This window comes from Microcebus murinus, chromosome 4 (genome assembly GCF_040939455.1).
Source record: "Microcebus murinus isolate Inina chromosome 4, M.murinus_Inina_mat1.0, whole genome shotgun sequence".
Classification (NCBI taxonomy): domain Eukaryota; kingdom Metazoa; phylum Chordata; class Mammalia; order Primates; family Cheirogaleidae; genus Microcebus; species Microcebus murinus.
In genome coordinates, this window is record NC_134107.1 from 59414085 (window position 1) to 59430447 (window position 16363).

General features: G+C 53.7%; 1 protein-coding gene across 5 annotated transcripts; it reads left to right on the plus strand.

Annotated features, from left to right (window-relative positions):
* Positions 1-317: 317 nt before the first annotated feature.
* Positions 318-15301, plus strand: PLEKHB1 (pleckstrin homology domain containing B1). 5 transcript variants are annotated; one of them, XM_012745040.3, is made up of 8 exons: positions 318-469; positions 2837-2912; positions 4019-4171; positions 5025-5127; positions 6429-6468; positions 9227-9331; positions 13298-13397; positions 13982-15301. In XM_012745040.3, exons 1-8 carry the CDS (start codon positions 452-454, stop codon positions 14116-14118), a joined length of 732 nt encoding a protein of 243 aa, XP_012600494.1. In that variant the 5' UTR covers positions 318-451; the 3' UTR covers positions 14119-15301. The 5 variants fall into 5 exon arrangements, with proteins under 5 accessions (XP_012600494.1, XP_012600496.1, XP_075858419.1 ...); XM_076002304.1 differs by having other exon boundaries at positions 398-469; positions 2753-2912; XM_012745041.3 differs by lacking the exon at positions 318-469 and adding an exon at positions 1443-1609.
* The last annotated feature ends 1062 nt before the right edge of the window (positions 15302-16363 follow it).

Sequence of the window (16363 nt, forward strand, 5' to 3'; positions counted from 1 at the left end):
GATTACAGAGACGTCGGAACCAGACAGGGAGGTTTAAGGAGCCAGGGTGCGCGGCCAGGACTAGGATGATGGGCGCTGTCCTGCCAGGCCCCATAAGGAAGATTTAGCCCCGCCCCCGCCCAGGGGAGGAGGGCTGGCCCCGCCCCCTCCTCGCGGCAGACTCTCCCCAGCAAAGCCCCGGGAATCTTTGCGAGGCTAGGCCAAGACCACCTCCTAATCGCGTGTGACTCGTCCAATGAAGTGAGGGGCAGAGCCAGAGATCAGTCGGGAAGGCTGGGGAGGAGACTGGAGAAAGAGGAAGACCTACCCCGGATCTATGTGCTCCCTTCTGCCTCCCCCTTCAGGCTCCCACTTGGTAGCACCTTCCTGATCCCCTTAACTCTAAGGCGCTCAGGGAAATGCCCCCCTGCAGGAGCCTTCTTTGAAATGCTGCCCTGGCCGCCTAGGAACCATGAGCCCTGCAGCCCCGGTAAGGAAGAGTTCTCTGGGACAGGAGGAAGGGCCCAGGACAGGGGGGACGCCCTTCCCAAATAGGGGATGGGACTAGATGCCTTTTAGGCCCTGACAGCCCCTGTTCTCTGAATGACATCCCGTGTCTGCTCCTAAGTGGGGCTTTGTGAGGCTGAACTATTAAAGGAAATGATCCTGCAGGGGCAGATGGAGGTGACAGATACAGAAACAGTCTTCTCCAGTTGGGCTCCCTCCAGTCCATTTTTTAGCGTGCCCTAGAGGGACTTTTCCAACCCCCACATCACACCACTTAACTCCTCATCTTGAAATCCCCACCCCCAAGCTCCTGTCACTAAGTCATAATGTCCAAGCTCTTAGCCTGTCATGCAAGCCTCTGTGCTATTTCCTTGCAAGCCCTGCAGCTCTATGTGCCAAACACCCTGAAATGCTGGGCACTCTTGAACATCCTGACCAGTGCTCATGGAGCCCTTAGTTAGGTTTGCCCTGGGAAGCTGCCTCCAAGACTTCCAAGACCCCTTTCAACCTCCTCTGGGAAGGGAAGCTTTCCCAAACTTCTTGGGCAAAATCAGACTCAGACTCTTTCCCGTTGTGAAATCACACGCTGTACTCAAATTGCGTGTTTACATTTAGTCTCCCTGGGCAGATTGGAAGCTGAGAATGGAAGAGGGAAGGTCAGTGTCTGATGCTGCCCTGGAGCCCAGTGCAGGGCCTGGCACAAACTGAGCATTGAAAAAGCATGCAAAACTAGGAGCTTGGCTTCTCCCTGCAACTTTACTTTTTTTTTCTAGAAAAAGAGTTCACAGATTCTTAAGAAAAAGTATTTCATGACAAATGAGTGAACGAATGTCTTAATAGAAAAATAAGATCGCAGGTGAGGCTGCTTCTGGCCAGCTCTGGGACTGCAGACTACAAATCCCAGCATGCCTCCGGTCAGCATCGCTCCGCACCACGCCCCCTTCCTGGAGGAGGGGCGGGTCCGGGGGCGGGTCCCAGGGGCAGCCTGGCCCTGGACGCAGCCTGAGGAGTAAAGTGCCCCAGGTTCTCTGGGGCGCACAAAGCGCAGGCGCAGCTGGTTGGGTGGCTGCAGGATCGAGTAGCAGCCGCTTTGGCAGCAGCATCAGCAACAGGTGTAGACAAGGTGGGTCCATCAAGGGGGGCTGGCAAGGGAGTTTGCACCTGACCCTCTTGTCTGACCTATGTCAAGAGCTTGGAGAGGGGAGGGAGCGACAGGAGAAAGAGAAACAAGGCCCGGCCTTCCAGCCCAGGTGTGCCAGCATTTGTTACGCAGCACCAGGTGTGAGCAGGTGGGGGAGGGGCAGAGGTACCTGCTCCCAAATAAGTCGCTCTCGGGAACAGAGGGCACCTGGATCCCAATCCAAGTTCCATGGCATACATGGATGAGTCATTTTCTGTTCCTCAGTCTGTCCATCTGCAAAATAGGAGTAAAGATTCCCTTCTTATCAGGGTTACAGTGAGGACAAGGTGAGGTAGGATATGCAGTAGCTCCCAAACTTTGCTGTGCATAGGAATCACCTGGGGATCTTTAAAGACGATCAATGCTTGCCTCCTGCCCCCCAGACGGTCTGATTTAATAATTATGGGGTATGACCTGGGCGGCAGGAGTTCTCAAAGCTTCTGCTGGTGTAACGGTTTGAAGCCAGGACTATCACAGGTGTCAGTCTTGGCTCCATCACTTGCTAGCCCCAGGGACCTATGCAAGTGACCAGACCTCTCCAGGCACCAGTTTCCTCATCTCTAAAATAGGAATAACAAGGATCGATCGGAGGCTTAGATGCGGTAATGGATGAAGGAACTGAGAGGTGTACCTGGCGCATGGCTGCTGTTAAACTGTTATGCACTTTGTAAATAGCTCTATGGGTTCCAAGTGTGAGGGAGGTCTTATCATGAAACTCCTTCTTTCATTGCCATGCTTCTAATATTCTGTGCTTCCAGCATTTCAAAATTCCAGAGTTTCTAATATTTTAAGAGTTCCTCACTCCAGCCTTAACCTGCCTCACAGACGCACTTTTACAGATCTAGAAACCGAGGCCAGGCCCGAGGGGCAGGGAGAAGGGACTTGGCTGGAATTATGGCCCTGGAGACTGGAATCCAGGCTCTTGGTCCCCACCCCCACCCCATGCCAACTGGTGGCTGCCCTGCTGACCCCTAGGACAGAGCTCCCATTCTCTGCTCAGGCAGAGAATGGGGAGGAGACTGAGGCGGCCTGGCCCTTGTTTGTTTAGTAACACTCCCTTAAACGTTTCCTCGGTGGCTCCCCCAGGGAGCACAGCGCTGGGGGCTTCTCTCCAGGGAGCTGCCTTGGAGCTGCCGCTGAGGCCTGTGTGCCCTGTGGCTCCTCTGACAGGTCCCGCCGGACTCCGCCCTGGAAAGTCCTTTTGAAGAAATGGCCCTGGTGAGGGGCGGCTGGCTGTGGAGACAGAGTGAGTGATCCTGGGCCGAGCCTTCTTCCTCTGTCCTGTGCCTTGTCCCTGGGTGGGGGCAAGGGAAATGGCTTCAGCTTGTTGGGCCAGCCATGGTGAACCCTTTCTCTTCTCACAAGAAACCGGGACTTTTATCCTCCCTCCTTTGTTCCTGCTCTTCCCCCTGCCTGAATGTCTTTCCCATTCCTGACTGCTTGGTAAACTCCTACTGATTCTTCAAGACCCAGCTCAGACATTACCTTTTCAGAGAAGCTTTTTCTGACTTTTCCTCCAACCCCCACCCTGCCGTAGCCCCAAAACTGGGTTAGAGGCTCCCTTCTTGGTTCCCACACACCTTACAGCCACCCCCTTATACCAGAGCTGTCCTTGCCTGGGGGTCTCTCCACTCCCTGACCCCATGCTGGCCCCAGATTGGGAGCTCCTCAAGGGTGGGGACTGGTGTGACCCTGTGTGTGTCCACGGCACCCTAGCCCAGGGCGGGACACAACGAAATGAAAGATGCCTCTGTGCTTTGGACTCTGTGAAGCACTAAGAGGCTCTCTTATATCTTTGGCCTTTAGTGTTAAGATTTCTGGTTGTAGAATGTCTGAAGCTGGGTCTTCCAGACCCACCTGTGACCAGAGTCATGATCTGAAGAAGAGGTGGCCTGGGGACCCTGGGACAAGGAGCTCCCATGCCCCCTGCTGCCCGTCCCCTCTCAGTTCACTTAGTCCAGCCGAGGGCCAGGCCCGGCATGGAGCTGCAGACACTACACAAATAACTTTCACACAAGTCAGAGATAAGATGGGGTTAGCGGTAGGGAGAGGTCTTTGCCCCTGAAGAGACCTGTGGCTTGGCCTTGGAAGCTCCCAAGCAACAGGTGCAGTTACTCATGCACCACTCAGCACATTTATTGAGCTCCACTGTGTGTTGGGCCCAGTGGGAGGCAGGGGGTGAGCGAGACAGAAATAGGCCCCACCCTCATTTCAGGGGGTGGAGAGACAGGAGGAAGTGGTCGTAACACGGGCGAGGGGGCTGGGGCCGAGGGGCCTCTGGGAGCTGGTGTGGGGCTGCTATCCCAGCAAGCTCTGGGATCAGCCTGCCTGTGGGTCTGGAATACCGCACAGGCTCCATCCTCCGCCGCTGGAAGCGGAACTGGTTCGCCCTGTGGCTGGACGGGACCCTGGGCTACTATCACGATGAGACAGCACAGGACGAGGAAGACCGTGTGCTCATCCACTTCAACGTCCGCGACATAAAGATCGGCCAAGAGTGCCACGGTGAGCAGAGCCTCTTCCTCTGTGGCACTGTGACTGTAGGCAGGCCCTCCCACTGTCTCTGAGAACATCTGCGGCTGGAAGGCTCTTTGCAGCTCACAGACGTTGCCTCTGAGCCTCTGTCAACTGCAGTTCAGCTGGGTGTGCATTAAGAAATTGGTCCAGGTGTGGTGGTTCACGCCTGTAATCCTAACACTCTTATAGGAAGATTGCTTGAGTTTAGGAGTTTGAGACCAGCCTGAACAAGAGAGAGGCCCTGTCTCTACTTAAAAATAGAAAAAACTAGTTGGGCATGGTGGTACACACCTACTGTCCCAGCTACTTGGGAGTCTGAGGCAGGAGGATCACTTGAGCCAGGAGTTTGAGGTTGCCGAAGCCATGGCACTCTAGCTGGAGCAACAGAGTATGACTGTCTCAAAAAAAAAAAAAAAAAAAAAAAAAATCAGTGCTTTATTGAGTTTCTACTCTGTGCTGTGTCTCAGAGGTGAGTCAGACACAGTTCCTGCCCTCTAGATGCTGGCTACTGGCTAAAGATGAAATGCAATAAGGAGGCCCAGAGAAGTTAAATGACTGGCCAGAGTCACACATCAAATCTCCAAATTCCTTGACCAAGGCTCAGACCCCAATTTAACAGGGTACCCAGGAGAAGATGTCCCTAGAGAAGCCAGCAGCGCCGAGAGGTTGAAAGGGTCTGAAGAGTAGAGTAGGATCCCAAAGAAAGTGTGTGGGATCAGGGAAGCTTGGCAATGGCCCGCAAACAGGAGCCAGGAAGTCAGTTCCTGTTCTGGTTCCTGGTTTGCTGGGGGGACCTGGGGCCTGTGCCTGTGGAAACCCACGTGTGTGTGTCTGCTTCTAGATGTGCAGCCCCCAGAGGGCCGGAGCCGAGACGGCCTGCTGACTGTGAACCTGCGGGAAGGTTCCCGCCTGCACCTATGTGCAGAGACCCGGGATGATGCTGTGTGAGTCACTCCCAGGAGAGGACGGGTACAATCTTCCGGAACATGGTCGGATACCCGCTCTTCATCGGGCATTCTGGTTCTCTGACAGTAGGAAGGGGGCACTGAGACCAGTCAGCAAGGGTGTCTCGTTGGAGGCTGGGCAGAGTGGATTTGAGTGGCACCCGGTGTGGGACACAGGAAACTCCTTACGTTGTCTGTGACGAACTCAGGATTGTTCAGGGAGTGGTGTGTACTCCTACCTCAGGTGTGTGGCCCCTGGTCATTCAGAATCAGGTGTTTAGCACCCCTGAGGTATGTCCTCGCCTGGGGGTGATCCAAAGAAGCAGATGAGCCCAGTGGCATCCTTAAAGGACCCTCCCTCCCAGTCCCTTCTGGGAAGATGCCTGGCCTTGGTGGGGGGACTCTGATCTGAGGGGTAGACCCAGATCTGCCTACAGAGGCAGCCGGCTGTGCCCCAGGCAGGGGTACCCCAATGTCAGCTGCGTGTCCACTCGGCCCGCCTGGGTGCGTCCTCCTCAGGCACTGGCTGCTCACTCACATTCCGTCCCTTCCTACCCTCTGGCTGAGGGGCGCGTGGCTGTGCGCTGGAGGAGAGCGAGATGGGTGTGTGGGAGTGGGGGAAGCTGAGCGCTGGGCAGGCAGCACAGAGCTGCCTTGTCCAACCCGGCCAGGTGCCATGGCAACCAACAAAGGCCCAATTGTCCTGTGTCTACTGGGTCTTCCTGGCCTCTGGGGTCAGAGCTCTGGGGAACTGTATTTATAGATTTGGGATGTGAAGGTGGGTTGCAGCTAGAGCACCCACCCAGGTGTGTCAGAATCTGAAGGCCCCTAAGGGACCACCCAGGAGCTGGGCATGATGTACACCTGTGCCTGTAGTACACCTGTTGTCCCAGCTACTGGGGGGGGGGGCAGAGGTGGGTGGATCGCTGGAACCCAGGAGTCTGAGGCTGCAGTGAGCTAGGATTGTGCCACTCTAGCCTGGGCAACAGAGTGATACCCCATCTCTACAAAAAGAAAAGATTCCACCTAAGCCCGGCTCTCCACTACATAGATGGAGAAATTGGAACTTGCAGAGGGGAAGAGACTATGGACTAAGAATGAATTAGCCTAGCTTAGGGCTCTATCCGTGTGGCTGGGGCAGGGGCGGGGTCACTTTTGTCTACCTGAGGGAGTCCAGGGGAGCTCCCCCTTCTCAAGAGGCTGGGGCTTGAGGATGGGTTGGGGAGGAAAGTCCAGAATATGAAAACCCAATCCCCTTCCCCCCAAACTCCCTCCTCATGTCTGTGGAATTTGCTTTGTAGGGCGTGGAAGACGGCACTGCTGGAGGCAAACTCCACCCCGGTGAGTCCCCCATTCTCTCCCCTCTCCTCCCCACCCCCCATGCCATGGAATCATGGGCGACTCAGACTTGGTCTCCACCTACCAAGAGTTCTCACTCTAGTGTGGACAGGTTTGTGCAGACTCAGATGCCCTGAGTCACAAATGGAAAAGGGCAGAGGACAGCCAATTGGTGCTCAGATGAGGGAGAGAAAAAAGCCTCCATGAAGACTTGGAGGGGTGGCATGTGAGCTGGGGAAAGGAAGTGTCTTTTATTGAGCAACTATTATGTGCCAGGCATGGTGCAGATATAATTCCAGCTACTCCTCTTAACAGTTCTATAAAGTTATTGTTCCATCTCCACAGCTGATAAGACTGAGATTCATTCATCCATGTGACAGGTATTTACTGAGTTCCTTCCGCGTGCCAGGTATTGTGCCAAGGACCAGAGATCAGAGGTGAACCAAGGAGATGTGGGTCCTGCCCTCCTGGACTCAGCTGGGAGAGGAGCCACACATGAAACAACTAATTGATTAGTAGTTATTCCAATTCAATAGTAGTGACTGCTCTGATGGAGGCTCACAGTGTGTGGCCCTTTGGTGGCCTGATCCAGGTGGGAGTTCAGATGAGGCTTTAGCTGAGACTTGAAAGATAAAAGGAACTTGGGTGGAAGGTGTGGGATGGAGTGAAGAGAACAGCATTCCAGGCATAGGGATCAGCATGTGCAAAGGCCCTGTCAGGGGTTAGGACACTGATAAGTTGAGGAACAGAAGGAAGGTTGGGGTGGTGCTGGTGCTCAGGCGAGGGGTGGTGGGGAAGGAGGGTTGGCAGGGCCAGGCCTTGTGGGCTGTGTTAAGGGTGTTGATTTCTGCTAAGAGCACCGGGAAGCCATTGACAAGTTTTAAGCAGAGGGATGGCATGATCAGATCAGATTTGTGTTTTTAAAAAGATAGTCTGGCTGGTAGGTAGGAAATGGATTATAGAGGGTAAGTGTGGACACCCAGAGGCAAGTGAGGAGGCTGGGACAGTGTCCAGGTGACAGGCTGGAGGTCTGGACTAAGGCCTTGCTGGCAGAGACAGGCTGATGAGTACAGGACATATTTAGGAAGTGGGGTCACCAGCCCAGTGGAGGTGTGGATTTGAAGAGCTGCCCTGCACAGCTTGGCTGCCACCCCCATCAGCCTGACTCCAGGATCTGCGTTTGCTGCTACTATCTGTGGCACGGCGGAGTCCCCTCTCATCCAGAGAGAAAGTCCCTTGGAAAGTAGCAGGGGAGACTGAGATGCATTTAGCACCCCCCTTGGACATCCACCTGGTGAGGCCCAGGTATTGTGCTGAGCGCCTGGCATTGGTTACATCATTGCATCTTCCAGCAACCCTGACAGGGAGAAGGGGAGGGTCTTATTAGTCCCATTTTAGTGATAGGGAAGCTGAGGTTCAGAGAAGGGAGTTGATTTGTCCAGAGTCTCACAGTCTTAAATCAGTGGAAGACGCTGTATTGGAACCCAGGTCAGTGGGACTTTGAGAGGAACTGATGAGCAGTGACAGGGAAGTGATGTGTGTGTGTGTGTGTGTGTGCGAGTACACATGCATCTAAGGGCCTGGAGTCTGGGGAGGGTGACGCATGAAGGGCATGAAATAGGAGAGGTGACCTCTGAGGTCATCGGGGCCAGGTCATGAAGGGTGTTCAAGTCCAGGCTGAGGAACTGGACTTTCTTGAGGCTTGTGGGGAGCAGCAAAGGGCAGTTGGCAGGGAGGTCTGTGGTCGGACTTCAGGGCCAGACTGAGGCTTGCAGGTGGAGGGTAGATTAGAGGAAGCCGGGAGCAGGAGGCTGGAGTATAGTAGCCAACAGGGTGGAAGGACCCAGGTTGGGCCACCCTGGCTCTGAGATCCAAAGCCCCCTAAGTAGGGCAAATCAGTCCCACCAAGAGACATGGAAGGAAGGTGGTGAAGGTGACCGTTCTGCGCTCTGTGACTCTATGAAGCTGGCTTTTCCTTCTCTGCCTGTCCACCCTCCTGCCGCTCTACTTACCCCTTCTCTCTGCTCTGACCCTCTCAAACTCCTGGCCTCAAGGCAGTCTTCCTGCCTCAACCTCCCAAAGTCCCGGATTACAAATCACAGGGGTGAACCACTGAGCCCGCCCCGCCCCAATCCTCCATTCCACCTCCCACTGCTCCATATGCACGCAGCCCTCTGGGCCCCGGACTACTAGATCAGGGGTGTGTGTGTGCCTCTGTGTGTTTGTACCTGCGTCTGCCTGACTTTGTGTGTTCACGTCTGTGTTTGTGGGCTTCTCTGTCCCAGTGCCTATGTGGTGATGACCTGCGCTATGTCCCTCACCTGCTGCAGGTCCATACCCAACTCTGGGCGGAGGCTCCAAGAACCCCTGACACCAGCCATAGCAGGGAACACAGGGCCTGGGGGTGCAGCCAGGGGCAAGGCTGGGTGGAGGTGAAGGGGGCCAGGTGGGTGGGAGGACGGATCAGAGCCACCCTGTCTTCCCGGAAGACTGGGAACCCTGGCTGCATGAAATGGGGGAGAGTGAGTTAATTCTAGAAAGAGACTGCTCTTCCTTCTTCTCTGTGTAACGTGGGCAGTCACTACCCCTCCCTGAGCCTCCCCCATGAGCTGAGGAGGAAGAGGACACCCCCCCCCCCCGCCCCAGCTCAGCAGGCTGAGGGCTCTGGTAGGGCCTAGTGAGAGCTCTGAGTCTCTCTCGATCTAGAGGACCTCTGACACCTCCCTCCCTCCCCCTTCTTGGGTTTCTGTGGCTTAAGCAGGCCCCAGTTGGAGCCACCGTCCCTCCCAGGAGCCGCCGGGTTTGCCCCAAGGTCAGGTGTGTGACCTACTCATGGAACCCCTGTAAGGTTGAGAGGCGGATCTGGGTAAGTGCTGGCTCACCCTCCCTGCCTCCCAAACCAGGCCTGGTCACAGCCCTTCCCTGCTCACACACGTTCCACGGTTCCCCGTCACCCATGGGACACTGACTACATCCTGGCTTTCAAGGCCCTAGGGATCTGGCCAGTCTCGCCTGTCACATCCCCCCATCCCTGTCCTCCAACTGCTCCGCTGTACCCGCTGCCCCAGCCACACCCGCCCACCTTTCCCGCCTTTGTACCTGCTCATCTGCTGCCAGGACCCTTCCTTTCCTCATTCACTGGACAAACTGCCTCTTCAGTGAGGACTTCCCAGACCTCCAGGCATTGTCACTCCCTCCCACGGCCCAGTACTAACGCTTAGCACTTTCTTCATTCTGCCTGGTTTCAGAGTCAGTTTATTCCTGTCTGTCTAGTCTCCCATGAGACCTGGAACTTCCTCCAAGGCCAGGACCAGGTTTGCCCCTATGGAGCCTGGCACAGGGCTAGGTATTCAGCATGGGCTCAATGAGGGCCAAACGATGGGGACAGTCTATGCCTGTGATCCCCAACTCCTGGGCCACAGACTGGTATTGGTCCGTGGCCTTTTAGGAACCAGGTCGCACAGCAGGAGGTGTGGGCAGTGGGCAAGTGCTGGAAGCTTCGTCTGTGTTTACAGCTGCTCCCTGTCACTTGTCCCCTCCACCTCGGTGGGTGGAAAAACTGTCTTTCATGAAATTGGTCCCGTCCATGAAACCAGTCCCTAGTGCCAGAAAGGTTGGGGACCGTTGATTTATGCCGAGCCTCCTCAGGGTCTGGCACAAGTAGGCCTCATAGAATGTTCATGGATCTCAGGTGGGGCCTAGGACATCTGTAGTTTAAAAAATTGCCAGGTGCGGTGGCTCACGCCTGTAATCCTAGCACTCTGGGAGGCCGAGGAGGGCAGATGGCTCAATGTCAGGAGTTTGAAACCAGCCTGAGCAAGAGAGAGACCCGGGCTCTGCTAAAAATAGAAAGAAATTAATTGGCCAATTAAAGATATATAGAAAGGTATATAGAAAAATAATAAATAAATAAATAAATCATTGCTCCTGGTGAATCTGACATGCTGAACCACCGAGCCTGGAAGTGCGTGGGCCACCCGGTTGCATAGATGCGGCTCGGCTGGAATCTCACGGTGCCTGGGAGCAGCCAGTGGAGGAAAGACTGCAGGCAGAGGAGAAAGGTGAAGTGTCTGGGAGGTTACCGAACATGATCAGGGTCACTCAATTCATCAGTGGCGGGCCTAGGACTCCCAGCCCATCATTCCGAGGTATTCCCCACAATAAACCAGGATGCCAGTTTGTTTAAAGTAGGGATGCCTAAAAATAGGATTTAAAAGACTGCACAACAGCTTATCTGTTGTGACCCCAGCTTGGCCAACATTGGCCCCGTGCACAGAGGGGCTGGGCCTGTGAAGGAGAGAAACAGCAATCAAAGCCTCAGTTTCTGCCCATGCGTCTCTAGGGTGTGCCTGCCTGTTGCCAGGTGACTTATATGAGTTTCCTTCTGAGCCTCCCAGAGCTGGAGAAACAGGTGCCCAGAGGGACATGAGGTGGCATTTTCCATCCTCTCAAGGGCCTCACAAGGCCACTGGCTCACTGTGCAGCTGCAGGGCAGGTGGAGGCTCTGCAACTTCCCTACCAGTAGAATTGGATTTGAGTACTTAGATCCCTCTAGCCCCTTCTGCGCATGGAGCCCAGGTCCTGGCCGCCCTTCCATAAAGCCCTGTTGGATCACCCTTGTGGAGGGAGTACAGCAAGTAAAGCTAATTGAGACAGGAGACCCACAGCATTGCTTATCTGATCCTGCTGCATTGCTCTGGGACTGTTGTTCTCCTTAACTTGAAATTGAACTTAGAGTTGGATGAACTTAGTTCCAGTCTGGCCCTGTATTTGATTCAATTGAGATAAATTCTATAAGCATTTATTAGGCCCCTGCCATGTTCCAATCAGGTCTGATTAGACCCAGTCTCTGCACTTGCAGGGATCTCCAAGTCTGATGGAAGAGACAGACATGCGCAGGGACGCAGTGATAAATGGCATGATCAGTGCTGTGATGGAGGAAGTCCAAGGGCTGTAGGTGTCCAGATGGGACTCCAACAGAACCTGAGGTTCAGGGAGAGTGAGATACTTGAGTCTGAAAGACAAGTTACATAGTTGAATGAGAAAAGGCGAGAAAGGCATCCCTATTAAAGGGAAATGGCACGGAGACTTGAAATCACAAGGTGTGCTTGGAGAATTCCCCTTTACAGCCAAACTTCTTGAGAAGAAGATACCATGACATGTTCATTCCATCCTCACCTCCCTCTCAACCGTTCTTTAAACCCTCTATATAGTTTGGCTTCTTCCCAACCATTCTTCTGAAAGTGTTTTTTTAAGCTCACTCTCAACTTCCAAGTTGCTAAAACCAATGGCTTATTTTCTTGGCATTGGCCTAGGGTGGACAGAAGAGCATGTTTAGAATATAAAATAATGAGACCTAGTGGCTGATGTGACATGGAAGGCGAGTGTGTGAGGAGATGAGGGTGCCAACCTGCTTTCTTGGTTTGAGTGCATGGTGGTGGCATGTACAGAGTAAAGTATGTACGGGAAGGGGAGCAGGTTTGGGGGATGGAATGAGTGGAGTTTGAGACACCTGAACTTTGGAGGGGAGTTGGACTATTCAGGTGTAAAGCCAACTTAGAAGGAAGAGGGCTGAAAAGATCCAGAAGAGAAGGGGATCCTGGCCCCTCTCCAGATCGGCTCACTCATGGATAAAATGAAGGGGTTGGATTGGGAGCTTCCATTTAAGTCAGCACATATTTACTGGTTCCTGCTATGCACTAGGCCCTGCTGGTGACACACATGAATCAGAGTCCTTGCTCATAGGTAGCTCACATTTGGGGTTCTCTAGGCAGGAAAGGCCAGGGGAAAGGATAGCAACAAGAGGCATGAACAAAGTCCAGAGAACTCAGGAAGAAAGAATTCTTTTCTGAGACCTAGGAGGATTTCTGGAGTGGGTAACCTTTGAGCTAAGCTTTGAAGGGTTGATATAAATCTAACAGGAGAAGAGGGGGAGGGCCGGGAGTGTGTTCTGGAGAGAACATTGACAATTCTCTCTCCAACTCTGTGGTAACATGGAGATAATACCTGCCTTAAGGATTATTAGAGACGGTAACAAACATAGACACTTCCCTCAGAACCTGATATGGAGTGGATACTCAATAACAGTTATAGCCACACACAGCATAATGATGGATGTTTTGGTCAAAGACCACAGATATGATGGTGGTCCCATAAGATTATAAAGGAGCTGAAAAATTCCTATCACCTAGTGACATTGTAGCCATCATAACATTGTGGTGCAATGCATTACCTTGCGTGTATGTTTAGATACACAAATAGTTGCCATTGTGTTACAACTGCCTACAGTATCCACTGCAGTAACATGTTGTATAGCTTTGTAGCCTCAGTGTGTAGTAAGTACACTCTATGTTTGCATGACAAAACTGCCTAAGGAAGCATTTCTCAGAACATATCCCTGTTGTTTAAGTGACACATGACTACTGTAGTTACTTCCCACCCCTACCCTTCCTTCCTCCCCAACCCCTGTTTATTTCCTGGGCCTGGGGCTTGGCCATGTTTCTCTGTGACTAGAGGAATAGAGAAATCCATTGGGTTTCTGGAGCTATTAGCAAATATTTGACTATCTGTGAAGGGATGTTGGGAGAATGTTTTGAGCTGAGTAGGGGGCCAGGAGAATGGGCATCAGTGGGAGATGGATATAGGGGCTGAAGTTTTAGAGGACAAGGACCATGGACCTTGTGGGGAAGGCAGGGCCTTTATCCAGGAGCTTCCTCCTGCCTTGGGGAGGAGGCTCCATGGGGCCGACGGAAGGCTGAGCAGGGCGTGGGCGGTAGGGGACCAAACGTGGGCCAGGGAGTTGCTTGGCACCTGACCTGGCTGGATTCCCCAGGTGCGCGTCTACAGCCCGTACCAGGACTACTACGAGGTGGTGCCGCCCAATGCACATGAGGCCACGTATGTCCGCAGCTACTACGGACCGCCCTATGCAGGTAAGTCCGGGAGAGGCCTGTCCTGTCCAGCGCCAGGACCCACCCATGGTCCATCAGTCACGACCAGGCCACACCCTTTTAGTGTTCGCGGCTTTTTCCAGGCAGTACCCTCCGCAAGCCCCTCCCCATCCCAAGATTCAGAATAGCCCTGGGACCGGTGTCCCTCCCCCACTCTCGAGAGCTGACCTCAGTTCTCCAGGCTGGCCTGGTCAGCTTGGCTGCTCAGCAATGCCCATTCCTGAGCCAGTAGCGACCCCTGGTGGTGCATGCGGGAACGGCCGCCTCCTGGCTCTAGGATTTGGCAATTTGGAAGGCCCATCCCCGGGTGCGTGGTGGTGCTTACAGACCCCGGGGTTTCCTCGCCACTCCGCCCTAGACCCACGGTTCCAGACATTCGTAGCAGATCCAAGGCCAGGAAGCCCTGGGGTAGAGCCCTTCCCGTATCAAGGTCTGTTTCCCCGACTGGGGAGCAGGAGAGCGGGCTCAGTGCCTCAGTGGGTTGGGTTGGAGCCACGCAGGAAGAGAATGAAGATCACCCTGCTCCCTCTTCTGAAGTCCTGGACCCTCATGGGCTTTCTCCGCAGGCCCTGGCGTGACGCACGTGATAGTGCGAGAGGATCCCTGCTACAGCTCGGGCGCCCCGCTGGCCATGGGCATGCTCGCAGGAGCCGCCACTGGTGCGGCGCTCGGCTCGCTCATGTGGTCGCCTTGCTGGTTCTGAGTCCTGGGACTCGGAGCACTGGACCCTGCGCGTAGAACCCTCTTCCTCCTGGACCCCACCCTCCAAGCCCTGTCCCACTTTGGCCCTTTCCTCTCCGTTACATCCTTCCGGGCTTGGACTATGCCTCCCACTCCCTCCCTCTCCCCCAACATCGGAAGAAGCTATGATCCCAGGCACAAACATCAGTCGAAATCTTCACATCTACTGCTAGACACCCCAGAAATCCGATAAAGACACATGGATAAATGTCCTCCAAACACACTAGGACACAGCAAACACTACATCATTTGGTCTCAAAAGTTCCACGGGCACTGGAGACACAACATGAGTTGGGCTGTCCGCCCTGTTCTCCGGGAGCTCCAGGCCTGGTGGGGAAAACCAGAGTGAACAAACACTCAACAAAACTGCAGCGTTATCGGTCCTTGACAAGGACACATGGGGGCAGGATGAGGCAGGTAGGCTGGGGTTATGGTTATTGGCAAGTATACAGAGCCGTGAGTGTCATGGCACGTCCACAAAATTAAGGGGGAGTTCATTTGAGCTGGGTGGAGGCAGGGATCATATGGTGGCCCTCCAGGCTAAGGACTTGCTGGGTAAAGGGGAGACGTGAGCTTTCTATGGAGGGAAGTTTCATGATTGCGCCTATAATGAATATGTTGCCTGTTTTAATACTGACACATACCATTACCCCAAACACCCTTGAATTTAGCCCTATCCTTCCCACCAGCAGCTTCCTTGGTTCCCCTGTTACCCATGACAATTGAGCTGAACCTGGGGGCCTGTGGTTGGGGGACAGGTGAGTTGTGTTTGGCACCTCTGGCCCTAGGAAGTTGCCTCCATCAGGAAATGCCTTTCTGATCCCAGGAGCTCAGCCCTCTGTTCCTAGTTGTGACGGTCACCATCTCAGGCTTTGTCTTTTCATCTAGGGAAGATGGCAGTGTTCCCTTGTGGGGCCTGATCTACCCTTGTGCTAGCCTGGGAAGCCCCACATATGCCTGCCTTCAGGTGGCCATGCAGTCTCCCTGTTTGGTCATCTTCCAGGCTCTTCCTCCATCCTGTCCCAATCACCAGTAGAAATGCTAACATCACTGCCCAGCAGCCAGAGTAGCCCACTAAAGTTCCCCTGTAGATGGGGACTCCATTGGTTCTACTGCAGAGACTAATAAAAGCGTGGTTGGCTCCAGCCCTGTCTTTGGCTTGCTTTGTTCTCCTAGGAGGCCCCATCTCCCTGGGACAGCTCCATAACCCAGCGTCTACTAGTGCCTTCTCTGGCATAGTGATAAAAGTATGGACTCTGAGTTCAGGGGGTAACTGATAGTGTTACTGAGCAATTTTGGGCGAGTCACTTAACCTTTCTGGATCTTTCTTTCCTTACCCATAAGGTGACACATTGAAGCTGACCATCCCTGAGGGCTCCCAGAGGAGAGGTTGCATCAGGTCTCTATTGGCTGAGCTGATGGATGATCAGCCAGGCCCTGCCTGCTTTCTGAGAGCCCTGTGGTATTGGGTATTGGTCTTTACAGTAGGTTCTCATCCTTCTAGAGCTGAATCAATGAATTGTTCTCAGAGACCAGGTGGCCTGGGAAGAAAACACAACCATCCTGCATCACGCCTCTTGAAGCTGCAAGTGACAGAAAACCCCTGCTCAAACTGATTTAAGCCAAAGAAAACACTGGGCCACATAACTGAGAAGTCCAAGAACTGTGTGGTCCAGGGGCTCAAACAGTGTCACTAAGACTTTGTTTCCATCTTTCTAGTCACTGGGATGGCTCATTTGGAGGCTGCAGTGGTGGTCAGTAACTCCAGACTAATGCTTTCCTGAGTTCAAGTCCAGCCAAAAGGATTTTTCCAACAGTGTGATAAAGGTCCTGGGCCTGATGGACCGCAGCCCAAATTGGGTCTTGTGGCCAATCCTTAATGAATCACAGCAGTCTGGAAAAGGATGGTCTAAAACACCTGGGCTTACAGCAGAGTTGGGGAAGGGCACTCTTGCTAGAAGTAGGATGGATGAGGGCTTGGTGGCAAAAATATCAGGTGTCCACCTCATCCATCCTTCCAGAGACACAAACTTAGAAGGGAGACAAACAGTGACGAGTCAATGAGGTAAGGGAGGAACACGGTATAGTAGGAGCCCCAAAGAGGAGGTTTTCTGCCAAGCAAATGGGGGAAAGGTTTGGGACAGGAGATGGAAATTTAGTCTGAGCCTTGAAGGGTGAGTAAGAGTTTGCCAATCTGAGAAGGGTGG

Coding starts and splice junctions, on each gene's coding strand:
- PLEKHB1 (XM_012745040.3), top strand. Junction 2,913..4,018: donor CGGCTGGCTGTGGAGACAGA/GTGAGTGATCCT, acceptor AATACCGCACAG/GCTCCATCCTCCGCCGCTGG. Junction 6,469..9,226: donor TGGAGGCAAACTCCACCCCG/GTGAGTCCCCCA, acceptor TGGCTTAAGCAG/GCCCCAGTTGGAGCCACCGT.